General features: G+C 38.0%; 1 protein-coding gene across 2 annotated transcripts in view; it reads right to left on the bottom strand.

The window, feature by feature from the left end:
• The window catches only part of LARS1 (leucyl-tRNA synthetase 1), a 67,601-nt gene extending 42,174 nt beyond the window's left edge, over nucleotides 1-25,427 (bottom strand). Inside the window, exons 1-12 of one of the 2 annotated variants that reach the window (XM_045794365.2) lie at nucleotides 25,256-25,427; nucleotides 17,058-17,176; nucleotides 14,311-14,398; nucleotides 13,855-13,935; nucleotides 11,813-11,950; nucleotides 8,192-8,353; nucleotides 7,517-7,629; nucleotides 6,636-6,699; nucleotides 4,774-4,841; nucleotides 4,452-4,677; nucleotides 1,603-1,690; nucleotides 1,440-1,516 (exon numbers count right to left, since the gene is read on the bottom strand). In XM_045794365.2, the coding sequence (XP_045650321.2) occupies nucleotides 1,440-1,516; nucleotides 1,603-1,690; nucleotides 4,452-4,677; nucleotides 4,774-4,841; nucleotides 6,636-6,699; nucleotides 7,517-7,629; nucleotides 8,192-8,353; nucleotides 11,813-11,950; nucleotides 13,855-13,935; nucleotides 14,311-14,398; nucleotides 17,058-17,176; nucleotides 25,256-25,261 (1,230 nt within the window). In that variant the 5' untranslated portion in view covers nucleotides 25,262-25,427. Of the gene's footprint in view, nucleotides 1-1,439; nucleotides 1,517-1,602; nucleotides 1,691-4,451; nucleotides 4,678-4,773; nucleotides 4,842-6,635; nucleotides 6,700-7,516; nucleotides 7,630-8,191; nucleotides 8,354-11,812; nucleotides 11,951-13,854; nucleotides 13,936-14,310; nucleotides 14,399-17,057; nucleotides 17,177-21,122; nucleotides 21,271-25,255 lie in introns of those variants that run through there. The other variant, XM_087862159.1, reaches the window with a different exon arrangement.
• Between the last annotated feature and the right edge of the window lie 1,369 nt (nucleotides 25,428-26,796).

Here is a 26,796-nt window from a genome sequence, read left to right as displayed (position 1 = left end):
TCTCAAAACTGAGTTATAAGGAAAAAAACAATCTGGGTCACCTGAGTGGCTCAGTCGGTTAAGCGTCTGCCTTAGTTCCAGCTCAGGTCACGATCTCAGGGTCCTGGGATCAAGCCCACATCAGGCTCCTGCTCAGTGGAGACTCTGCTTCTCCTCACTCTCTGCTCCCCCACTCGTGTGTGTGTGTGTGTGTGTGTGTGTGTGTGTGTGTGCGCGCGCGCGCGCGCTTGTGCACACCGGTGTGAATGGCAACCTGATTTTTTAATGAGCCAAAGACTTTAACAGACGCACCGCAATAAAAGAAGATACATAGCTGGCAAATAAGCAAATGAAAGGACCACATCATGTCATCAGGAAAATGCAAATTAAAACAACAAAGAGATATCACTACACACCTATTACAATGGCCAAAATCTGGCTCAATGACACCACCAGATGCTAGTGAGGATGTGGAGCAACAAGAACTCTTATACACTGCTGGTGGGAATGCGAAATAGTACAGCCACTTTGAAAGACAGCTTGGTGGCTCTTTCAAAACCAAACATATTCTTACCATAGGACCCAGCAATCACACTCCTTGGTATTTACCCAAAGGAGCTGAAAACTTATGTCTACACAAAAACCGGCATACGGATGTATACAGCAGCTTTATCCATAATCACCAGTGCTTATTAGCAACCAAGAGTTCCTTCAGGAAGTGAATGGATGAACTGTGGTACATCCAGGTAGCAGAATTTTATTCAGCGCTAAAAAGAAAATGAGCAATCAAGCTATGAAAAGACACAGAGAAATTTTAGATGCATATGAGTAGTTGAAAGAAGCCAATCTGAGAAATCTACATACTGTATGATTCCAACTATATGACATTCCAGAAAAGGTAAACTGTGGAGACAGTAAAAAGATCGGTGATTGCCAGGGGTCACAGGGGAGAGAGATGAACAGAAAGAGCACACAGGATTTTTAGGGCAATGGAGATACTCTCTGATATTATAATGATGAATCTGTGTCATCATACAGTCGCCCAAACCCAAAGAATATACACCACCAAGAGTGAACCCTAAGGTAAACTATGGACTTTGAGGGATTATAATGTGTCAATGCAGATTCATCATGGTAACAAATGTACCCCTCTGGTGGGGATTTTAATAATGGAGGAGACTGTGCACGTGTGAAGGCAGGGAGTATATGGGAAATCTCTGTACCTTCCTCTCCATTTTACTGTAAACCTAAAACTGCTCTAAAAGTCTTTTAAAAAAAGATTCTATGAAATATTATACTTAAAATTCAAAACAAAGGAAAATATATAAACATCAAGAAATAAGGCAGAGGGTAATAGTTCAAAGATATATGAAAGCTTTTTAGTCTAATTTCACAGTTAGTTCACTGGTACCTAATTAGATGATAAAGAAGAAACAAGAACATGAAACTCGGATACCCACTTGCTTTTTCTTCAGATCTCTGAGGGCAGCAAAATCATCAGGAGAGTCAGAAGGAACACTTGTGACCACACCAGTGCCTTATAAAAGAAAGTGTGGAATTAATTAATACAACCAGAATGCAGTTATCAAATTATTTCTAGAAAAAAAGAAAGAAACTCTTTACCTTTATCCTCTTTTATGGTGAGCATTGGAAGAACATAGATCACCTTATTAGATGTTAAAGGTGCAGAAAGGGATGCACCAAGAATTTCCTGTGCAACAAAAAAAAATCAGCATGAAGGTGAAAAAACTTTTTAACCATTAAAATTTAAAACAGTGTTAATATTTTTAAGCCCTGAGAAGTTAGTATTCAAAAAATATATGAAGTAAAACAGAACATCTTCTTTTATACATAATTATTAGTTATAAATAATTATGATATCCAAATGAGATGTGGTAAGGTTGTGAGGAAATCAGTACACTAATACATACATCGCTTGTGACAGTGTACTTCTTGAGGAAAACAATATTGGAACCATAGCTCAAGAGACACAAAAATGTTCCCACAACCTGGACCCAGCAATCCAATCCTAGGGATTTACCTCAAAGGAAAAAATAACTTTTTTTCTTTGAGAAGTCTGCCCAATGCTGTGTTAACTACAACAGCAAGATCTGGAGACAGCTAAAACTTCAAAGGATAGAAAAATTATTTAACAAAATATGAGATATCAACAAAATAAAATACTGTATATCCATTTAAGACAATGATTACAAAGAAGAACTAAACGAAAAGGATATAACCAGTTTCTCTTAAAAAAAAAAAAAAATCCGAAGATTCAACAATACTGAACCCATACTCTCGGAAAGGCAACGAAGAGTTTGCAGCTGCTTGTTGAGCCAAGGAATACACTTTGCAATTCCACAGTTCCCACCCATCCGCTTTATTCGTAAAGAAGCTACTTTTATAGTCACATGGGTGAAGGCTAAATAACATAACAGTCTTAAGGGCTGAAAGCTATTTTTTAATTTATACCACGCACTCCAGAATCTGCTCAAATTTACGTGGAAAGAAACTGCATTAGGAACAGAAAAAAATCTGTGTTATTCACACAATTCCTAAAAATGTCTCAAACAGAACTTCAACATCAGGAACTAATGAGATGCGGCAGCACTGCTTATCAGAGAAAAAGACAGGAAACTATTCAAATATCCATTATAGAGAATGGTTAAATAAGCTGTGGTAGAGCCAAACAATGGAATACTATGTGGCTGTAAAACAGAAGATACAAGGAAGCTCTGCGCTGATTAAGGCAAATACCAAGACATAATTAAATAAAAAAGCAAGACGCAGAACAATGTGATAAAGTATACTGCCATTTGTATATTAAAAAGAGGGAAGGGTGCCTGGGTGGCTCAGCTGGTTAAGCATCTGACTCTTGATTTTGGCTCAGATCATGATGTCAGGGGAGTGGGATTAAGCCCCAAGTCAGGCTCTGCACTCAACAGGGTATCTGCTTGAGATTCTCTCTCTCTCTCTCTCTCCCTCTGCCTCTGCCCCCTGCTTGTGCATACACTCTCTCTCTCTCAAGTAAATAAAATCTTTATAATAAAAAGAGGGAGAAAGAACATACAGGCACTTGCTTGTTCATATGTGAAATATTTCTGGAAGGACATATAAAACAGTGATTTTAGTGAATGCCTACGGAAGGGGAAACTGAGTGACTAAGGATATATTTTGTATCTTTCTGGCTTTCCAATTTTGAGTCCTATGAATGTGTAAAAATTAAGTCCAAAAGTGAGTTTACAAAATAAGCAAGAAATAAAAGTTCAATTCAAAAGAAGAACTAAGATAGTATTCTATCAACTTTCCCTTTTAAAATGCTATTTATTGGGGCGCCTGGGTGGCTCAGTTGGTTAAGCGTCTGACTCTTGGTTTTGGTTCAGGTCATGATCTCAGGGACATGAGATCGAGCCCCACATCAGGTGCTGCTCAGCACTGAGTCTGCTTGAGATTCTCTCTCTCCTTCTCCCTTTGCCTCTCCTGCTCATGCTTTCTCTCTCTCTCAAATAAATAAAACCTTTTTTAAAAAATAAATAAATAAATGTTAGTTATTAAGATACCTAAGACCAGCATTTACCAAAGGGAATATAATATACTCTGAAATACCAGTAAGTAAATAAAATGTAAGGCTAAAAGCTACATAATCATCCAGATTTAGTTACTATCAACCATGATTCTTCAGAAAAAAAATGGCTGCAATTCTATACCAGGAATGCAGGTAATCATCTTCTACTGCAGCTGTTAAATCTTTTGGGGAGCACTGTCTCTATTCTTCAACCAGATACTTACTAAACTGAAACATAAGACTCAAAAATTCCATGGTCATATAGTCACACAATGAATACTGCACAGCAATAAGAACAAAACCACTGCTACACACATGTATGAATTTCAAAGACATAATTTGAGCAAAACAAGCCAGACACAAAGAGTACAGATTATATAATTCTGTATATAATTGGTGACTTATATCAGAGCAGTGGTTACCTTTGCAGGAGAGGGGTGAGTACTAACTGCAAGATGGACAAGAGAGCACTTTCTAGACTACTAGAACTGTTCTATACCTTGATTTGGGTGGTGCTTGCATGAGTGTACACACGTATAAAAATGCACCAAAATACAAACTTCAGAATTTACAGGGGTGCCTGGGTGGCTCAGTCGTTAAGCATCTGCCTTCGGCTCAGGTCATGATCCCAGAGTCCTGGGATCGAGCCCTGCATTGGGCTCCCTGCTCAGTGGGAAGCCTGCTTTTCCCTCTCCCACTCCCCCTGCTGTGTTCCCTCTCTCGCTGGCTGTCTCCCTGTCAAATAAATACATAAAAATCTTTAAAAAAAAAAAAAAGAATTTACACACTGCATTGTATATATAACTCAATTAAAAAGATTTTTTTCAATGTTCTTTCCTCAATTGTTATGGTTAAAATTTTCCTCTAAATTTAAGCACTAAAACAAAAAATCTGCTACCCAACTCACCTCTCCCATTAATTCCTTAACAACAGGCACCACTCCATTGTGTTTGGTAAAGCCCTGGTATGACATATTCCTGGCAGCTCTTTGGGTGCAGATGAATATATCACCATTCCCCGTCTCAAATCCAATGTACTTCATATCAGGGCGAACCCAACAGTTGGTCTGTCCAAACATGGTCTCAGGTCTGAGAGTAGCAGCTACCAAGAAGGTATTTTTCCCTTTCAGGCCACTAAGAAGAAAAAATATGTTAATGCAAAAAAAGGTGGTGGATTCAATCACATCTGTTATTCCAAAAAGAGAAAGCAGTAACTCTTTAGCAACCTACCTTAATTTGGATGGGTACGGCTCAAGCACTTTCAACTTGATTAAAGTATATTCCTGAGGTCCCACGCCCTAAACAATCAAACAGAACAAAAATTTGAGAGGAAAACAAACTTGGATTAAACACACTAATCTATATGAGAGATCCGACTCAAATTTTTTGGATGGATTCTCACATTGTTAGAATAATTCTTTCTTCCAATGAGGAGATTGCCAGTAGGGAGATGACTATATTCACATAAAAATCTAACCTGGGGGCACCCAGGCGGTTCAGGTGGTTAAGCATCTGCTTTTGGCTCAGGTCGTAATCTCCAGGTCCTGGGATTGAGTCCCATGTTGGGCTCCCGGCTCAGTGGGGAGTCTGCTTCTCCCTCTGCTCTCCCTCTCTCTCAAATGAATAAATAAAATCTTTTAAAAATGTTAAAAAATAAAAAATAAATAAAGCTCTAATGTGAAAGACATTACTTGAAAGGGTTGCCTGGGTGGCTCAGTCAGTTAAGCAACTGCCTTCAGCTCAGGTCATGATCCCTCTGCTTCTCCCTCTCACTCTGCACCACACCGTCTCCAGCTGGTGCTCTCTTTCTCTCTCTCTCTCAAATAAATAAAAATCTTCAGGGGGAAAAAAAAAAGAAGTGACTTGAAAGACCACCCTCCCACCCCACACCAGATCAGAACCCATAAAGGAAGCCCAGACACTACTAAGTAAAAACAGTTGGCTAAGAGCTCACTTGAGTGGAGGACAGGGGGAAAAAAATTAGAGTAATCACCCAAAATGGTGTTTACCAAAATGAGAGTCAGAATATGTAATCAAACAATCCCACAGAACACACATCAAAGAAATACCCTGGAGCTGGGGTCAGATGATGTGCATTCAAAACCTAGCGTAGGCCATTACTAATGGCTTGACCCAAGGGAGTCACAGTCTCTCTGAGCCTTCATTTCTTCATCTGTAAAATAACCGTACTGTGACTCACACAGGATTGTGCTGAGCAGCACATAAGACAATGAACAAGAAAATGCTTTGAAAACCTATGACATACTATTGGAATTTAGGATACTGCTGTGGTGTTGACTACATTAAAACTTAACAGAGTCAGTAAACTGGGTCTTCCAAATTCAAAATTTTTATCAACTCTCACTTCTATTAGGTAAGTCACATAATTGAAAGCTGACTTCGAAAAGTAGTCACTAGACTATAAATGCATTCAGAGATGGTAATAAAGGAAGATGCACTCATAGGGAATCCTAAGGTCAGATTCTGTCATTGTTACTGATTCACTGTGCCATGGCTTTAGGCAAATCACCCTGGCTTCACTCAAGTATTACAAGGAATAATGCTACTAATGTGTCCTACAGGAATGTAGAGTGAACTGATGTTATGCATGGCCAGAAGTACTTTGGAACTAAGCAAGCAAATACATGATCAAAGCAAGTATAAATGGAATCTGTGTACATCAGTTAGCCACATATCTCATTACCTTGCCCCATGCTCTCTTTTTTAGAGTTGTGTATTCTCCAGGCAGTGCTTCTCAAACATTAGCCTACATGTGAATCCTATTGAGAGCTTATTAGAGACGGATTTCTGGGCTCCACCCCCAGAGCTTCTGATTCAGCAATTTGGGGGTGAGGCTCAAGAATGTGCTTTTCTATCACAAGCATATGCAGCTGGTCCTAGCAATGCTCTTAGAGTAACAAGGTCCTAGACAAGACACAGACACCTACAGTGCCATTCTGCCTCCCTCTTCAGTCACCAGAATACACCTCAGCACTGGAATAAAATTATTTCTAGCTTCCTGATCTATTCTGTAAACTCTATGGCCATATTATAAAATATTATAATAGCTACTCTATGTCACAAATAATTACCTCTCCAGTTTGCCTGTCATGATCCATGCAAGGCTGTCCGTCTTTTGGAGAATAAATGGTATATCTAAAAAATAAGTAAGTGACAAATATTATTATAATATACAAGTTCTATCCTAACATATTTGTCTTTGTTGCTAATATCTTACAATATTTCTTCTAACTAAAACTTCTAACTGAACAAATGTCTACATCAATTATATATGCTTTTATGAGTAGTTGTCAGCCTAGTTATTTAATGAAACCTTTCTGTCTTCATCAAAGGTAATACCCCAGAAAAATATGCACTGACCTTGGCTTTGTGGTATGAAACAAAAGATTATGAAATATAATTTCAGTTCTGAAATACAAGTAGCTTTTAATTAATCAACAGAATCAAGGAAGAATCTTAAACAATTTATAGAAAAAAAGGATAAACTAACACATAAATAAAATTAGTTTTGTGCTTGGCTGGAAATACTGAACAGAATCTTTAGGGAGATCATAAAAGCCAACACTATGAGAGGGAGACAAACCATAACAGACTCTTAATCATAGGAAACAAACTAAGGGTTGCTGGAGAGGAGTAGGGTAGGGAGACGGGGCAACTGGGTGATGAATATTAAGGAGGGCATGTGATGTAATGAGCACTGGGTATTATATTAAAAGAAAAAAAGCCAATATTTCTATTCTCCCTGTTTTTATTTGTCATAAACACCAAGAACCTCAGATGCATTAAAATACTGGTAAGACAAAAAAGGAAACAAATGAGACATGGGAACAAAAAGGAAAAATGTATAAAATGAGAAAGGATAATGGGAAAAAGAAGGCTATCTATCAAGCAGTGAATTACAGTGCAAGAATTATGATTTTTGCTTTATTATATTGAAGGACAACAAACTCACCGCTTCCCAAATTTTATTTTGCTTCTTTCTCTTAATGTTAGAAACTGCCACTTGACAAATGAATCATAGTAAGGATTAACATCAGTGGTGATGAAGGAACGACGCCAGTCTACCTATAGAAGAGAAAAGAAAAAGGTAATTTTTTAGAAATTTGTATAGATTCTCTGAATAAGAATTCCCACAAATCAATTATTTACTCTTCTACTCTTATTTTCCAACCTATAATTATATAAAACATTAAAAAGAAAACAATTTTCAGTTTCTATCTATTAAATACATAATATTAACTTGTGTTCATCAATTTTGAAATATACATATCCATATAGTAAGCATAAAGGAATTACAGTAAATTAAGAAAGAACACCTAAATAGTACCTTTATGTATACCTAAATATATAAACTAAACTTTGGCTTCTTCATATTCTTCGAACTGAATTCCCTTCTACTAATTGCTATTAAAACATATTCCAATATAACAAATATTTGTTCCAATACAACAAATATTTAAGTACTTCACTCCTTACATCAAGGCCCATAACAATAGCAGTACTAAGTCATTAGTGCAATACAGGTGGAATATACTGTTCTAAATTAAGAGGTGGTCCAAATCTCATATAATCATAAACACAATGTGTTCTTTGTATTTTCTTAAACTACGGAGGGTGATGGACATACCTTCAAACCCATTCTCTTCAGATCCTGAATAGCCAGTGGTGGGAAATAATCAAGCCAGTGTTCTGCTTCAGAAAATTTGACTATCTCTTCATCAGACAGACCAAGGGATTTCATAATGCCCCACTGATATTTAGAAGATCCAGCTTTAGCAGCAGCTTTACTCTGAAAATAACCAGTAAAAACAAACTCCATCAAGGACCAACCAACAACTGGTTAGCAAATTCCAGGATTGCAATAATTTTAAGTGAATAATTCGATTTGGTAATTTTTTATATTCCAAAACATGCTGTTGGTATGTCAGAATACTAAAGGATCTAGATGTACTATTTTGTCTGCTAAATTTTACAGTTCAATACTAAGACTCTGATACCAGAAAAAACTAAATTGTTGGAACGATAAAAAATTATCATCAAAGATGTCAGCACCAATCTCTATTTCCTTTTTTCTAATACCATATACATCTTTTTTTAGTTATTAATAAGCACTAACAAGAGTTTTGTCTTTTCCTAATATTTACCAATATCAAAAAGGCAACCAAATGTCAGGGGTTGGAGGTGGGTAAAGGAGTTAAACTATAAAACTATAAAAACTATTAAAAAACTATAAAACTATAAAAATGGGTGGCTCAGTCGGTTAAGCGACCGACTCTTGGTTTTGGCTCGGGTGGTGATCCTGGGGTCATGTGATCGAGCTCCACATCTGGCTCCCCCTGCTCACTTGCTCGCTTTCTCTAAAACAAATAGATAAAATCGTAAAAAAAAAAAAAAAAAAAAAAAAAAAAAGGAAGGGTGCCTGGGGGCACAGTCAGTTAAGCGTCAGAGTCCTGATTTCAACTCAGGTCATGGTCTCAGGGTCATGGGATCAAGCCCTGCATCGGGCTCCATGCTCAACAGGGAGTCTGCTTGAGATGCCCCCCCACTCTCCCTCTGCCCCTCCACCCCAACCCATGCATGCATGAGTATGCACCCACGCACTCTCTCTCCCCCACTAAAATAAATAAATAAATCTTAAAAAAAAAAAAAAAAAGGGCAGGGCAAGGAATTTTAGAGGTGATAGAACTGCTCTGTATGGTACTATGATATCAGAAACGTAACTCCATGTATTTGTCAAACCAACACAACTATCTACTACAAAGAGTGAATTTTATTGTATATATACTTGTTTAAAAAATCAACCAGGATATTGGAGGAATGGAAGATGAAATGTAGACTGTGACAAATGTATCTAACAGTATTATAAATACATGATACAACCACACTTTGAAGTGGGTTAAAAAGAAAGGAGCTTTATGGGGCGCCTGGGTGGCTCAGTAAGTTCAGTGTCTGCCTTCAACTCAGGCCATGATCCCAGGGTCCTGGGATCTACCCCACACTGGGCTCTCTGCTAACCTGGGAGCCTGCTTCTCCCTCTCCTTCTGCCTGCTGCTCCCCCTGCATGTGCTCTCTCTCTGTCAAATAAGCAAATGAAATCTTTAAAAAAAAAAAAAAAGAAAGAAAGAAAAAGAAAAAGAAAGGAGCTTTAGAAGTAACTTTGGGGGAAGCCTGGCTGGCTCAGTTGGTAGAACATGCGACTCTTGATCTCAGAGACCGTGACTTTGAGCCACACATTGGGTGTAGAGCTCATTCAAAAAAAAAAAAAAAAAAAGAAATAACTTTGGAAAAGAATGTGTTGACTAGCTTCTAAGGACAAATATTAGACAAAAAGCATATACAAACACTATGCTTCTGTTGGTAAAACTGTTTCTCCCAGGTGTATGGGTTAGCAATTCTGGAACTACTAGTAGACTAGGACTGAACAAATTGTATACTATAAATAATGAGAGCCAGGTTTCTCACTGTTGGAGAATGAAGTCACAAATTACCAAAGGAGAATGCTAGAATGAGGACCATGGTGCTAACATGGAGCCAGGAGTATCACTATGAGCTTTTTTTTTTTTTTAAATAAACTCTGCACCCAATGGGGGGCTCATACTCATGACCCCAACATCAAGAGTTGCATGTTCTACCAAATGAGTCAGCCAGGGGCCCTGCAGGATGAACTTTTTAAATGTATATAGAGATAGGTAAAGAAATATAGACAGGTGCATATACGTGGGTTACCAGGGTTATTATATATTTTTCCTAGCTCCTTCTACTGAGAAGGGCTACAATGAGTGTACCTAGTATTCAGAACTTAGCTTCTAAATACAATTTCTCAATAAAAGGAAACAGGATTCCTTAGAGAAGTGGTTGATTCCAGGCTATAACAGGGAAAATAAAAGATGAACCTGGAGTATGTTGGGCACTAGAAAATAATACCGTGCTTAAAAAAGAAAAGAAAAAAGATGGGGGCATGTCAGATAGACACAGGAGCCGACTGAAAAGACCCTCAATGGCCAAAACCAGAGCAAGTTGAGCAATAACAACCGCCCTATAACACCAGATAGTATTGGAGTATAACTCAAAGAATAAAATAAATATCCATGAATCCACACTGATATTTTTAAAAAGCCCGAATAAATAAGTAAATGGGGAAGAAAGGACACCTATTCCTTTTCAGAAGACTTCCAGGTAATAAATGTAGAAGGAATGAGGGAAATGGAAAATCACCATTAGAGCAATACAGTTACAATTGTTGCAGGCAAGAGCCACCGACAAATGCTAAAATTAGTGAGAAAATATTTAAAAAGATTTTATTTCCAGGGGCGCCTGGCTGGCTCAGTCACTTAAATGTCTGACTCTTGATTTCAGCTGAGGTCATGATCTCAGGGTCATGAGACTGAGCCCCACATCGGGCTCTGTGTTCAGCGGGGTGTCTGCTTGGGATTCTTTCTCTCCCTTCCCCTCTGTCCCTTCCCCGACCTGAGCCCCCGCTCTTGCTCAATCACTCTCTGTCTAAAATAAATAAAATCTTTTTTAAAAAAGAAATATTATTTCCATAACCTCAAAGTATCTCTCTCAAAATATTTATGAATCAAAGGGAAAAATGGAATCCCTACAGTAGAAAAACCTGGCGGACACCACCTAAGCCAAATGATCAAGGTTAACATCACACATAAGATATCAACATCATATACTCACTGATATTATGCCCTGAGGGGGGACACATCACCTCTCAGCCTATTCATGAGAAAGCATAGACAAACCCAAATTGAGGGACATTCTATAAATGATCTGACCAGTACTCTCCAAAAGTGTCAAAGTCATGGAAGACAAAGATGGAAGAGACTAAGGAGACGTGACAAGTAAATGCAATGTGGGATCTTGGATTGGACCTGCAAACAGAATAAGGACGTCAACGAAAAAACTGTTGAAGGTCAAATGAAGTTTGTAGTTTACTGAATAGCATTGTTAAAATGTTAATTTCTTAGTTTTGAGGACTGTACATGGTTATACAAGGGGAACTGAAGATTATGAGGGAACTCTGTTCTACCTTGCATTCCTTCTCTAAATCTAAATTATTTCAAAATAAAGTAAAAAGGGGAAAAACGCCATCAAAAAGTCAGAAAGATAATTTTTGTTTTTGTTCCTTTTTCAAAATTACTGAGCACTTTTTATGTGCCAGGTACTGGGAATACAAATATAAATTAGACAAATATAAATATAAAATTTGAACCAAAATAAACAGTATTAACCACCAAACCTTTTTCCCTTTAGCTTTATCCTTAATTATTACATCTTCTGTTTTAACATTGATTTCTTCCTCTTCTTCTTCTTCATCTGGAAAATCAGGGGGGCAACCGTAAAGCTCTATTTCTCTTTTCAACTTATCAGCACACGCCTATAACAAATACAATATTAGAGTGAAGTTCAAAATTCAAGGTAGAAACAATTTGCATTTTTTTGGTATTTCTACGGCCAACTAAAATTGACTGAGATTTTCTCCATCTATACACATGTGAATCATTATAGAAAACTCATATAATTCATGTATGTCAAAATTCAATAATTTATAAATTAGTATTTTACTTCATATATTCAGCCAGCATTTATTCAACAAAGTACTCAATGTAGTACACTATATATAGACATTAGAAGTACCAAAATATATAAAATAGTGTTATCATTTTGAATAACATAAATAATAGCATTTCTCAGTTTAAAGATTACTGTCTTATATCTTCTATCATCACCTCAAGCCCGCAAGGCAGACAGGAAAGGCATTAAATTAAAAAACACATGGGGGGGGGCGCCTGGGTGGCACAGCGGTTAAGCGTCTGCCTTCGGCTCAGGGCATGATCGCAGCATTATGGGATCGAGTCCCACATCAGGCTCCTCCGCTATGAGCCTGCTTCTTCCTCTCCCACTCCCCCTGCTTGTGTTCCCTCTCTCGCTGGCTGTCTCTATCTCTGTCGAATAAATAAATAAAATCTTTAAAAAAAAAAAAAAAAAAACACGGGGGCGCCTGGGTGGCTCAGTCAGTTAAGCATCTGCCTTCGGCTCAGGTCAAGTTCCCAGGATTCTGGGATCAAGCCCCATATTGTGCTCTCCTCAGCAGGGAGCCTGCTTCTCCCTCTCCGTCTGCCCCTCCCCTTGCTCATGCTCTCCCTCTCTCTGTCTCTCTCTGACAAATAAAATCTTTTAAAAGGTAAATAAATAAATAAATTAGAAAACACACACTGAGAGATGGGGGTTTAGCTGAGGTTATACAAACTGCCGATATACGCCTTTCGACGTGATACAGCAGGAGGTTTACACCTCACCAATACAGTATTCTTGTCAGAATATTTTAATCATGAAGAAACAATCGGAAAACTCAGATGATGGGGCATTCTACAAAATAACTGGCCTAAATTCTCAAACGACATCAATGTCATGATAAACTAAAAGAAACCAAGAAGAACTGATAACAAAATCTAACGTGTGATCCACAGCACACGAACTTAAACTTCTCCAAGGGGACAATGAGACTGTGTTGAGGCAGAATGCCCTTGACCTCCAAAGACGCATGCTAAAGTACTTGCAGGTGGCACGACATGATGGGTGCAACTTACTTTCAACGAGTTCATAGAAAAAGAGAGAAAAAAGTGTGCACGTATTACATGTGTGTGAACTAAAGCGACTATGGCAAACGTTAATACTTGGTATCTACATGTGAAAGGTATACGGGTGTTCATTGTCCTAACCTTTTACCTTTTCTGCAAGTTTGACATTTTTCAAAATAAAAGGTTGGAGAAGCAAAAGAAATGGGAGTTAAATGTCCCAATCCTCTTGTATTTAGGTAATCCTTTCAACTCTCATTGTCTGGCCCCTTCTTTACTGAGAATTATTCCTAATACACATTTATGACAAATGAAGACCTTTGCAAACATGATGAAAATATGACACAACTAAAAAAAAGCTGTTACACAAAAAAAGCTTTTTACTTGATGCTGACATCCTATACATCATGTGCACAAAATATCACGCTACTTTATTGTTAATAGTTATAATCTAACTTGAAATATGAATATGTAAGGTCACCAACAGAGATAGCAAAGTTACTTAGAGATACTTAGACCTTTTTGTGTGCCCTCTATGCACTTCTTCAAGTATCTTCTAAAAATTAATTTTCACAATAATTCAACTCATTTCAAAAACACGGCATTATAAAGTATCTGAAAATCCTACTTCAAGCTCTCAAATTGGACATTACATTTGCTTTAAGCTAAAAAGAGTAGGAACCAATCCCAAAAGCAATCTTACCTTAATAGGCATTCCAGTACAGTGTAAACCAAAGGGAAACAGACAAGTTTTTCCTTTCAGTCTCTGGTATCCTACTGCAAACTATAGAAAGCAAACTAAATTTAAATTATAAATTTGAATGCTAGAAAAATACAAAATGTTGACTTTTCACAAAGATCATCAGTTTAGCTTTCTTCTTCCTCTCCTCCTTTAGAAGGAAGTCATTCCAAAATTCTGCCCACTAGTCCTTTTTTCTGTCTTTTCACCATCCTAGGAATTACTTATACTTATTACACACTGCATATACAAATTAAATATAAGAATATCTTATAGAAGTAAAATATTAAAATTATGTTTAAAATTAAGGAATTCTAAGTTCCCTTAACAGAAAATAAATTCTATATATGCCATTTTCTTCAAAATAGTATTTATCAAAGACCCTCCACCCCATTATATTAAACACAGAGGAAACTTTACCTCACATTTGGATAAAGAAAATGTGTGTCCCAAATGAAGGCGCCCATTCATATACGGATATGGGAAGGTTACAAAGTACTTGCCCTTGCTGCAAAACAATCATGTAAAAAACAAAGTACAGAGAAAAAAATGTTAAGTTCCTTTTACAACGAAGGGGTGGGGCTAAGGGAATGTGTACTACAAACAACTTGTTTAAATTTTATTATTTAAGAGGCACCTGGGTGGCTCAGTCAGTTATGCGCATCTGCCTTCAGCTCTGGTCATGACCCTGGGGTCCTGGGATGGACAGCCTCATGGAGCACCTGCTCAGAAGAGAGTCTACCTCTCCCTCTGCCCCACCCCTGCTCGTGCTCTCTCTTTCTCTATCTTTAAAAATAAAAATTAAATTAAATTTATAAGTCTGGAAATTAAAAGCCCTCTGAAATTCAAACTTACTTTTGATTTAGAAAGAATAAGATATTTATAGGTAGATATCAAAGAAACAAATATCCTTGAGCAAATACTGGAGGTTTAACTTAAGCTAAAATGCTAAGTAAAGATAATTTACTAAAGATAATTTTAATACTCTTAGGAAACTGGATTAATTTAATGTTTTAGTGACTAAACAAGATTTGCCTTCATTAGATATTTATAAAGCAATTCAAAGTCTGTCAGGTGAAATAAAATATCCTCAGAATTACAAGATACATGGTAAATTAAGTTAAAAAGCACCTTTTAGAAGCTGTTTATTATGTTATATTCTCTTCTCTTACGAATCAAATGTATAATAAACATACATGTCATGCAGCACAATAAAATGAACACCTGTAGGCACACTATCCAACTGCTGGCCCCACGGAAACTACACTGTGTGCTCCTCACCCCTCTCCCACCAGAGATAACCACGATCTTGAAAGTGACTTTTGTCATTTCCTTGATTTTGAATAGCTTATATGTATGTCTGTCTCCTTAAACAATGTATCATTTACTTTGCTCACTTGTGAGCTTCACTAAAAAATCATATATTGGGGCGCCTGGCTGGCTCAGTCAGTACAGGAAGCAATTCTTGATCCTAGGGTCATAATTACGAGCCCCACAACGGGTGTAGGGATGACTTAGAAACAAAAAATTTTCACTCAATGTTACATTTCTAAGTTTCTTCAGTTCATTTTCTTTCACTAAACAACGCAGCTTTTTCAGTTGATTCTTGGTAACTTAAAATTACCTAAAATTGCCCCAAATTCTAAAACCAACAAAAGCTTCAAACGATAGGTTAAGTAACATCAGAGACTTTACATTACAACAATACTCTTAATGTTGTAAAAAAAAAAGAAAGAAAGAAAAAGAAAAAATTCATTAGAGTGTTGCTGAGCAGCAAGGAGGATACACTTGAAAATGAGAAAGTCCTGAAAAGTAGTCCAGACCCTGTCAATGCCTAGTAACCTTAAACTGGTTACTTAGCCTCCCTGTACCTCAGTCTTCTCATCTGTAACACAGGGATAAAAGTATTGCTAATCTTAAAGGGTTAGGAAGATTAAATGATACTATGCATGTTAAAAATGGCTTATTTCCTAATGCCTTTGCATACTGAACAATAACTTTTCGAGATTAGCTACTACTATAATTGTTGTCAATGTATTTCCTCATTATAAGAAGACATTTTTCTACATTTCAACATATCTGAAATTGAGATGCATCTTATAAAAGATGCATGTATTTATTACAGTACAGTTTTGGGGCAGTTATTTAGTTTTTGTTTTTCCCAATATCATAATCATTATCTGTGGACTGTCTTACAACTGATGCTTAACATCAAGGCAATACAATATTTATGAAATAAGACCTTCAAATACAGAAATCCTTTAAACTGTATACTTTGTGTCTCTGGAGATAATTACCTCTATAATATGAATCTCTAATAGAATGATTTCATCAGTCAGCAAAGACAAAACTTCAAAACATTCTCCTTTGTCTAAATACATAAAATATTAGTTAAAAAAAAAACTTTAAGAATTGTACAGTTAAGCGTCTGCCTTCGTCTCGGGTCATGATCTCAGGGTCCTAGGATCGAACCCTGGGTCAGGCTCCCTGCTCAGCGGGAAGCCTGCTTCTCCTTCTCCCCTACCCCTACTAATGCTCTCTTGCTCTCTCATTCTCTCTCTCAAATAAATAAATAAACTCATTAAAAAAAAAAAAAAGAATTCTATAGGAAGGACGCCCAGATGGCTCAGCTGATAGAGCATGTGACTTTTGATCCCAGGGTCGTGAGTTCAAGCCTCACAGTGGACATACAACTTGCTTTATTATTTTTTCCCTAAAGATTTTATTTATTTATTTATTTATTTATTTATTTATTTATTTGAGAGAGAGAGAAAGAGCAAGCGAGCACAAGCACAGAAGGAGGGGCAGGAGGAGAGGGGAAAAAGAGAATCTCAAGCAGACTCTTGCATTGAGAATGGAGACCAATGTGCAGCTCAATCTCACAACCCTGAGATCATGACCTGAAACGAAATCAAGAGTTGGACACCTAACCAACTAAGCCACCCAGGCACCCTGTGCTCACTCAAAAATGATAATAATAATGATGATAATAATAATAATTCCAAAGGAAAGAGGATCCTAATTTCAAATGCAGAAAGTAGAAGTTACCTCCTTTAGCATGTTTCACACATTATAAATACAATCTGCCTTATCCTTTCCACAAAGTGGTTCCTGTAGCCAATGGTTTTGGAAACACAAGGCGTAGAACTTCCCAAAGTATTACTCACCTAGTCTGGTTCTTTACATTAGATGCATCGACCTCAAACACTTTCTCAGTATCCCATTTCTGTTGGATTTCTTTCTCGATCTTCTTCAAAAAGTCTACTTTGGCTGTTCCTTTTCTTTCCTATTGGACACAAAAGAGAGAGAATAATCCACTCTATAATTTGACAGGCTTGCTTTAAAAAAAGTAGGTTCACAGAGAACTGAGCTGTTTCCTAAGACGTAATTTTTCCATGGTTATCCTGAATTTTAAACAAACACGATTAAAAATAAGGGTTATCACAATCTATTTTAAACCTCAAAGGGATGGTTAATGAATTACTTAAATATATAAAAAACTCTGAAGCACTTTTCAAAAAAAATCATATACTAAAACAGATACTGTTGTCAAACACTTACTGTTCCTATTTATTTAAAATGTATAAATACTTAGAAAGTACAGGATGGAGCAGTACCTGCTGGCCAAGATGCAATAATACCCACCAAAATAGGATGTTGGGACCCAGTGGGAAGGCTAAGTGAGCATTAGTCATCTACATGTTTCTTTCAAGGAACTGACAAAGAACTTCTCTCCAAATGGTTAATAGACTATTAATATGAAGTTAAAATGAAAAAGAGAATAGCAAGACTGTCTCTAGTAATATCAGATCTACATGGCAACATTGCCATCATCATTCCATTTCGGCTGAAACCGAAAGCAAAGCACACGCACAATCTCCCTATTTCCAAAAAAAAAGCAAGGTTAGAGCTTCTCTCTCAGTTTGTGATTCTGTAGAAAAAAAAAAAAAATTAGCTGCTAAAAGGAAGTGTGCCGAAGCTGGAGTGGAATGAACGCTTACAGAACAGGCAAGTGTGAAAGCTGGATGCCAATGGACCACCCACAAATCTAATTCTGTTTTGAAACTTACTTTTAGTTCCTAAAATTTTATTTTCTGGTATAAAGTTATTTGAACTGAAATTAGATTTTCTTCCCCTTCTTATATGCTAACATTCCCAGATTCTGCAGCATTTTCAAATGAGAAAATATCTGGGCTCTACTCATACTTTTTTTTAAGATTTTTTTTTTTTTTTTTTTTTTTTTTTTATAAGAAATCTCTACACCCAACATGGAGCTCAAACTTACAACCCTGAGGTAAGAGTTGCATGCTCTACTCACTGGGCCAGCCATGCACCCTTGAGCTCTACTCATACTTTGACAACCTACTAAACAGGTGACCTAGCCAAGTCACCTAACACCTGCAACTCAGTTTCCTTTAATTGTGCCTCCCTCTCTCCTTTCAAACAACAATTTAAAAAATGCTTCCCAATGGGGAGCCTGTCTGGCTCAATCAGTAGAACATGCAACTCTTGACCTTGATCTTCAAGCCCCACATTGGACACAGAGCTTACTTAAATATATATGTATACATATATTTTATATTACTTTAAAAAAAAAGTGGGGCGCCTGGCTGGCTCAGTCAGTAAAGCATGCAACTCTTGATCTTGAGGTTGTGAGTTCAAGCTCTCCGTTGGGTATAGAGATTACTTAAAAAAAAAAAATCTTAAAAAAAAAATCATGGACATAAAAAGTTTCTCCAGTAACCAAAGGAAAATGTAAGTGACAAGGAAATTTTTTGTTTCTATAAATCCTGACCGAATCATAATTGCTATGAGTGGAAATGGTATCAAAACACTAATCTGATCAAGTCACTTCCCTTTCAGAGATTCTCTGTAGCTGTCAGGATAAAGTCTATTCTGTAAAACCCAGCACCCCAGTCCCTTCTTGTCTAATCTCTGAAAGATCCCACCCTCCTTCCCTTTCTTTCATTCCCCCACTGCATTCCCACACTGCAGGCCCATTAAGGTATCTGCATTTTCCCAAATGTGCCAAGCTCCCTCTCTCACCTGAGCCTCTGTTCAAAGTATTTTCTCTGCCCTCATGCATCACCAATCTCTTTGCCTTGCTCACTCATCTTTCAGGTCTCAGCTAATCACCTGCACTGGTCACCAAGAGGTTACGATATGCCATTCTTAGTATGTTCCTACCTACCAATATTTCCCCTATGGCAGCACTAATCACACAGTGGTGCTGGTGTCTGTCTGTCTTCCTCACAGGACTACTGAAGCTTGTTCATGGAGGGGACTGGTAATTTGTTTCTCATTATATCCTCAAGGTCTAGCTTATAGCAGGTTCTCAACAACTAGCTGTTGAATATTTAAAGATTTTAAAAGAGAAGTGAATAATACATTGCCCACTTTTGCATATTGTGGCCATAAAAAAATAACAGACTAGGAACTAGGTGCATATGTGAATCAAGGCACTAAGCAATTTGGACTCTTTCCCAAGAATTTCCATAAAAGTAAGTGCGGTTGCATAAAGTTATTTCCTTTTCCAGGAAAGAATAAGGGCCTTCATCTACTCACTCCTGTCCATTTTTGCTAACCACCTTCATTCAGACCCTCAGATCCTTTGCTCCTTTTACTACAAAACCCTCCTCTAACAAGTAACTTGTAAGTTACAAGTCTCTACTTCCATACATGCAAACCGGTTTTCAATAGTAATATTCAAAGACTACCATTTGAAAATAAGGTACGGCAGAGACAGCAGATCACCTACCCACTGCCTGTCCTTTCTCTTTCTTCCTCGGCAACAAAAGCCCAGTCTTATTTCAGGTAGTGCATTAGAGGTGGTTAAATGTATTCTTCTAGGGGCGCCTGGGTGGCACAGCGGTTTGGAGTCTGCCTTCGGCTCAGGGCGTGATCCCGGCGTTATGGGATCGAGCCCCACATCAGGCTCCTCCGCTATGAGCCTGCTTCTTCCTCTCCCACTCCCCCTGCTTGTGTTCCCTCTCTCGCTGGCTGTCTCTATCGCTGTCGAATAAATAAATAAAATCTTAAAAAAAAAAAAAAAATGTATTCTTCTAGAATTCCCAGTTAGATAGGACCTATGTTCCAGCAAAGGAGTTTTGGGCAGAAGATTCCACCTAGCCCTTACAACAGCCTGCACAACTCCAGGGTTGCAGGCTGGCTCAGTCAATAAAGCATGCAACTCCTGATCTCAGGGCTGGGAGTTCAAGCCCTATGTTGGGTGTAGAGATTGCTTAAAAGTAAAATCTTAAAATAAAAAATAAATAAAAAACAGCCTGTACAACTCCTAACAGCTGACTTAACCTGTAAATAGAATAGGCAAAGTGCCTAGGCTGCCTATAAAAGCCTAGGTTGCCTATAGAACTCTTTGTCTAGGCAACCTATAGAACCCTAGACAAATTCCTTAAACTCTCTAACCTATAGGGGCTCACAAAAATATTTTAATTTATTTCAAAATCAGAAATAAAAAACAAACTTTAAAGTTTAAGGAAAAACTTTAATATATTTAATATTATTATTCCGCATTAACATGTTGATATTATTATTAATAAAACTTTAATATATTTAATATATGTATTTGGCAAATAAATGTAATATTATAAATATTAACATACTTTATACCAATGCAGCCTAGCTCATGAAGCCTAGTTTTACCTCCTACACTAGGGTCATGAGTGATACCAAATCCCACTGTACTATTACTAAATTCCTCTTTAATCAACCTGAGTTGGCTTCCTTCGCATGTACCCAAATGATCCCTAAGACATTTACCCAGCTGACCTGTGAACTCCTGGCAGACAGCAACTTTTAGAACTTTCATAGTCACCTCAGCTCCAAGTACAATGCCACAGACAAAAAAGTTACAGGACAAGTATCTTTTGCTTAAAAATGACTATGTCATGGGGCGCCTGGGTGGCTCAGTCATTAAGCGTCTGCCTTCGGCTCAGGTCATGATCCCAGGGTCCTGGGATCGAGCCCTGCATCAGGCACCCTGCTCCGCTGGGAGCCTGCTTCTTCCTCTCCCACTCCCCCAGCTTGTGTTCCCTCTCTCGCTGGCTGTCTCTCTCTCTGTCAAATAAATAAAATAAATCTTTAAAAAAAAAAAGTGTTCCTCCTTAAGAAAAAAAAAAACAAAAAAAAAGACTGTGTCATGTGGAATTTAAGGATCACAGGGGAAGAGAGGAAAAAAATGAAACAAGATGAAACCAGAGAGGGAGACAAACCATAAGAGACTCTTAATCTCAGGAAACAAACTGAAGGTTGCTGGATACGAGGGGAGTCGGGGGATGGGAAGGCTGGATGATGGACACTGCAGAAGGTATGTGTTGTGGTGAGCGCTGTGTATTGTGTAAGGCTGATGAATCACAGACCGGTACCCCTGAAACAAATAATACATTATATGTTAATAATAAAAAAAATGATTATTTCACCCACTTTAAAGAAGAACATGAAAGCAACAGTCTTCACAAATTATTTAGAACTATATGTTTCTTTTTATTGTTATTGAGCAAACTAAATACACGAAAACTCTTTTTTGAGGTTTCTGCTTCTCAGAAAAAATTTGCTCCTCAAAACATCAAAGTGAGTTGTAATGAAATCTGACTTTGGCCCCAGCACCAATTTGTTGTATAACCTTGGGAAGTCACTTGATCAATCTGAGCCTTAATTTCTTCACCAGCTATTTAACTAGACAATTGGTTATAATAATTAGTTAAAAGGTTATTTGCCAAGATCAGAGTTTCTAAACTTTGGCACTACTGACAGCTTAGACTAAATAATTTTTTGTGTTTTTGCCTTGTGCACTGTAAGATGCGTATAAGCATCCCTGGCTTCTAGCCACTAGATGCCAGCAACACACCCACCCAGACAAAGTCTCCAGACCAAATGTTCTCAGGGGGACAAAATCATCCCCAGTAAAGACTCTCTAAACTAGATAACAACTCTTTCGTATACTCATAGTATCCTGCACCTTAAAAATTTATGAACATTAACTTTTTTGATCTTAACAACAAGTGGGCAAACAGCTATCATTTCAAAGATGATAAATCTGAAGCTCAGAAGATCACCATATCAGCAAATGATCAAGTTGGACAAAACCCCTCATCTTCTGCCTTCTATTTCTACTTTCTCTTGAGACTCTGGCCACCTCCTAGCTCAACCACTTACTAGCTCAAGAACCCTAGACAAATTCCTTAAACTCTCTAAGCCTCCATTTTTCTACCTATCTATAAAATGAGAATAAAAATTATGCCTACCTTGTAGTAGCATATACACTTACTAAACTGTGTATTGATATAAAAACCTTATACTAAAATATGTCAAACACATACATATGGTGCCTGGAACTTGCATAAAATGAATCCTGAGGGATGAAGGGGCAAGGTCCAAGAGAGGGATAGATGAAACAATGTGGCCCTGAACTGCCAATTACTGAAGTTGGGCGATGGGTATATGGAAGTACCTAATACTATTATTATCTCTGTTTTGTTCACTATTTAAATTTTTCAAATGAAAGTTTAAAAACAACATTTTTTAAGTTGCTATTATGTTTATTATATCACATGCCCAGACCCCCTCTAAAAGTCTGATATATAACTAGAAGAGATTAAAACTGTCAAAAGCTCTAAAAAATAACTACTACTCTGGCATGAAGAAAATCACAGTTTGGTATTTATATATTCGATTATAAAATAAAAACTAATATTCTATACATGCTATCACATGGTCATTGTCGTAAGACACTTGGTAAGATTTCCTCTGGAAAGAGAAAACTTTCCTTATGGGAAGAGTTGTAAAAGAAATTTCCTAATTAGCTTACAACTGGGGGTAGCACGATGATTAAGAGAATGGGCTCCAGAATGGCACCAAATGAATTCCAATTCCTCCTCTGAGTAGATTTGATGCCTTATTTTCCACATCAGTAAAATGGGGATAGTAATAGCACCTACTTTAAGAGGGTTGTTTTGATGAAAAATTATGTAAAACACTAATGCATGGCACAGAATAAGCAATCAGTACTTTTTTTTATTTTTATCGTTACTTATTCTTTCTAAAGGGAGTTCTTATTGGATTTTTCCAATAAAACGAACTTTAACATCAACCCAGTATCATGACAGTGTAAAACATGAATATTTTCAGAGGCCAAGAAGTGAATAAAGTAAAACAATCATTTTTCAGAGGCCAAGAAGTGAATAAAGTAAAACAATCATATCTACCAGAAATGTTGCCAGTTTCCTTATAAAAATCTTAAAAAGAAGAAAAAAATGTATTGAAGTCTTTCAAACTGAAAGCCCATTCCCATCAACACCAAAAAAAAGAGAACGACCTGCAAATTCCACATTAGCTAAGGACATCACCGTGGGGGTATGGGGTTGGTGGAAGTCATTGAGCAACCTGCAACAGAAAAAAAAAGCCCTGGACCAGGACTCAGAAGGGATGTGTTTTCCTGGAAAGCAGGATGGCATAGTGACTGAGAAATGAGTCAATCTCTTTGAGTTCTAATCCACTTTCATCATGTCCTAGTTATGAGAAGTCGGACCTGTTAGTTAAGCAATCTAAGCCTGGGTTTCTTCCTTTGTAAACTGCAAATAAGAGTGCCTAACTCAAATAGATTAATGTGAAGACTCAATGAGACAATTCAAATGAATTGCTAAACACAAAGCATGACACATAATAAATGTTAGTTACTGATATTACTGGTCTTAACTCTACTAGAATTCCAACGCCAATAATTCTTCAACCCCAACAGGACCTATTGATTGTGACCTTTTTTCACTAATCCTTAGGCCCCTCCAATACCAAGTCCTTATCTCCATCCCTTAAATCCATCTATATAATCACTCCTTCACTATTTTCTTTACCATTCTTGCCTGGCAAAACTCCAACTCTCCTATGCACCTGCTCTGTTCCTTTAATCAATAAGCTGAAAGTGGCAGGAGATAAGAATTCAACCATGCTGACTGGCCTCAATTTAAATTCATGTCCACTACTGTCAAGTGACGCCCAGCAATACTACTAATTTCTGAAATCCACTTAGTTACTTACTCCTTCTAGACTAGTGCTTCTCAAACTTTAATGTGTATACTGTCCAATAAAGTAACCACTAGCCACATGTAACTTTCTAATTTTAAAATTATATTAAAATTCAGTCCTTCCACTGCACCAGCCACATTTCAAGTGCTCAACAGCCACATGTGGCTAATGGCTACCAAATTAGTGCAAATATAGAACTTTTTCATCACAGGAAGTTCTACTGACAGTAATGTCCTAAACAAGCCTCACTCCTAAAGCCTCCATCATTTCCTTTCAAATCCTTACTTTTAGCTGGTAATCTTGGCTCTTAATTAAATGAGAAAAAGAAGTGAAGAGAAAATTTTCACAGTCTTCCTCATCACATCTGCCTACCCACATGCACGTGTACCCATATAATCTGTCTTCTTTCCTGTTACATAGATGAGTGTGGTCCTGCTTAACCCCTCCACTGATGCACCTGATCTCATCCCCTCTACTCTATTCAGGAACAGCACATCAATTTTTCATTTCTACAGGATAATTCCTAGCATTGTGTAATTTCTAACTTTAAAAAAAGAACAAAAAAAGTCCTCTTTTGACCTTCACCTATTACCACATTCCTCTGCTCTCCTTTATAAAATTCCTAAAGAGTTGTCCATACCCAGGGCACCTAGGTGGCTCAGTCCGTTACCCTTTTCACTCACACTGTTGCTTATGCCTGCAAATCTTCTCCTCCATATAGCTGCCTGGCTTGCTCCCTTACCTCCTTTTTGCCACAATGTCACCTTCTTAGCAAAGACTTTCTTGATCATCCTTTTAAAACTGCAACCCTTCCCCACCTCACACTTAGTGGTCTCCCCTTTTTTTTTTTTTTTCTATACCACTGCTCTATTTTTTTCCATACTACTTACAGGCACCTGACATATTTTACCGTATATTTTAGTACATAACTCTCTCACACACATGTAAACACCATGGATGTAGAGATTTGTGACTGTTTTACGGGGAAGTGCTCAATAATTTTTTGTTAAAAGGAGGAACAAGGTTACCTACTCCTCTCTCTCTAAATAGGTTTTAGACACTTCGGTGAAATTAACACACGTAACATTAAGTAGGGTGTAAAGGTAAAGATATTAGTCCCTGGCTCAAAAGCTAGCAAGAAAAGGCACATCCTCACAACATTCACATCTTTAGCGTGGGGTCAAGGCATTCCCTTTCTTTAGAGAAGGATTTTTCCCTTCAGGACAACGGCTACCACAGGGAGCCCCTAGCTTCTGGCAAAAGCCGACAAATCAGCCACGTCCTAGCGCCGGGCTGAGGAGACTCTCTTCCCGCCAGAACTCACCGCCATGGCACCGCCCGGCAACTCTGCAAACGCACAACAGTGACCTCGGTGATTCTCTCAAAGCAGTAACTACCACCTTTCCCTTCTGTCTGGGGGGCAGATAGGCCTCCCACAACACTGAAGCACACTTTACACCTGATGAGGCAATCGCCTGCTCACTGCGAACTACTGCGTCGTGGGTCTCGGAGCCCGCCGGGAATTGTAGTTTCCAGACCCCTAGAGCCCAAGTCTAGCAGGCACCTATGGACTACAATTCCCAGAGAGCAACAGGATACCGGAAATTGACCCAAAGGGTCACGCCATGGTGACACACAGGTAGTGATGTCACTGGCATGCTGAACTACAAAGTCCATGAGGCTGTTCGGGATCCAGGCTGCCGCGAGCACGCCGCCCTGGCTAAGGTGGAGTTCCCCGACCTTCAACCTTTTTACCCTGCGGCGCTGGGTTGGGTGTCTGTCAGGATGCCAGGATGCAAGGTTTATTAGTCTTCAGTGACTGAGGTGCTAATTATGGCTTGCCACTGTGCACAGATATTTACTACTGTCGGTGGCATTCAACAGCCCGGAATCCAGACATTTTATAACCATTTATTAACAATCTCTGTTTTTCAGCGTGGAGGCTTGAAACCTACCGGGTTCCAGTGCCAAGCTCACACTACTTGAACTGTACTACCATCTAAGGCTGAGCTGTCCGATCCGGTAGTCACGAGTCACGTGTCTCTATTTAAGTTTAAATTAAAATTCAGTAAAATTTAAAATTGAGTTCTTTAATCACACCAGCCACTTTTCAAGTGCTCGATAGTCCGTGTGGCTCGTGGTTACGGTATCATCGGACAGCGCAGATGTAGAACATTTCCATCATAGGAAGAAAGATCTATTGACAAACAACTATCCAAGGCTTTTACTTTCTGAGGTCAGATTAGGTACTCTCACACGCATTTATTTATTAATTCAGTAAACATTTATAGAGCATCTACAAAGCACTTTCCAGGGGGAGGGGCAGTGCCCAGCCCAGAAGCGTGTCTTCCTAAAGGACAAGGGAAAGAAAAAAAATTTTAAATAAAAAGTTTAAATTTAATGACTTTAAAATTATACGTGCATATGTATATTTACATTTTTCAACAACTATTTTTGAGACAAAAATTTAATAATGGCCTAATGATGCCTGGCACATGGTATGGACTTGATAAAATTTGTTACATGTGGGGCGCCTGGGTGGCTCAGAAGGTTAAGTGTCTGCCTTTGGCTGAGGTCATGATGACAGGGTCCTAGGATTGAGGCCCACAAAGGGCTCCAAAGGGAGCCTGTTTCAACCTCTCCCTCTGCCCCTCCCCCCTGTTGGAGCACGCTCTCTCTCTCAAATAAATAAATAAAACCTTTCAAAAAATAAATAAAATAAAATTTGTTGCATGAAAGGATGTGAACAAGGAAACTTAGGGTATGGAGAACCTACCAGTGACTCTCCTGCCTCTGGGGTCTTACACACACAAATACTCTCCCTCACTTTCCATACCTTCTCACTTTAGCTACTAACAATTTAGA

Source organism: Ursus americanus, chromosome 5, assembly GCF_024610735.1.
Source record: "Ursus americanus isolate L20-20 chromosome 5, mUrsAme1.1.p, whole genome shotgun sequence".
NCBI classification, from domain to species: domain Eukaryota; kingdom Metazoa; phylum Chordata; class Mammalia; order Carnivora; family Ursidae; genus Ursus; species Ursus americanus.
Note: the sequence above shows the minus strand (reverse complement) of the source record. Positions and strands in the feature narration are given on the sequence as shown.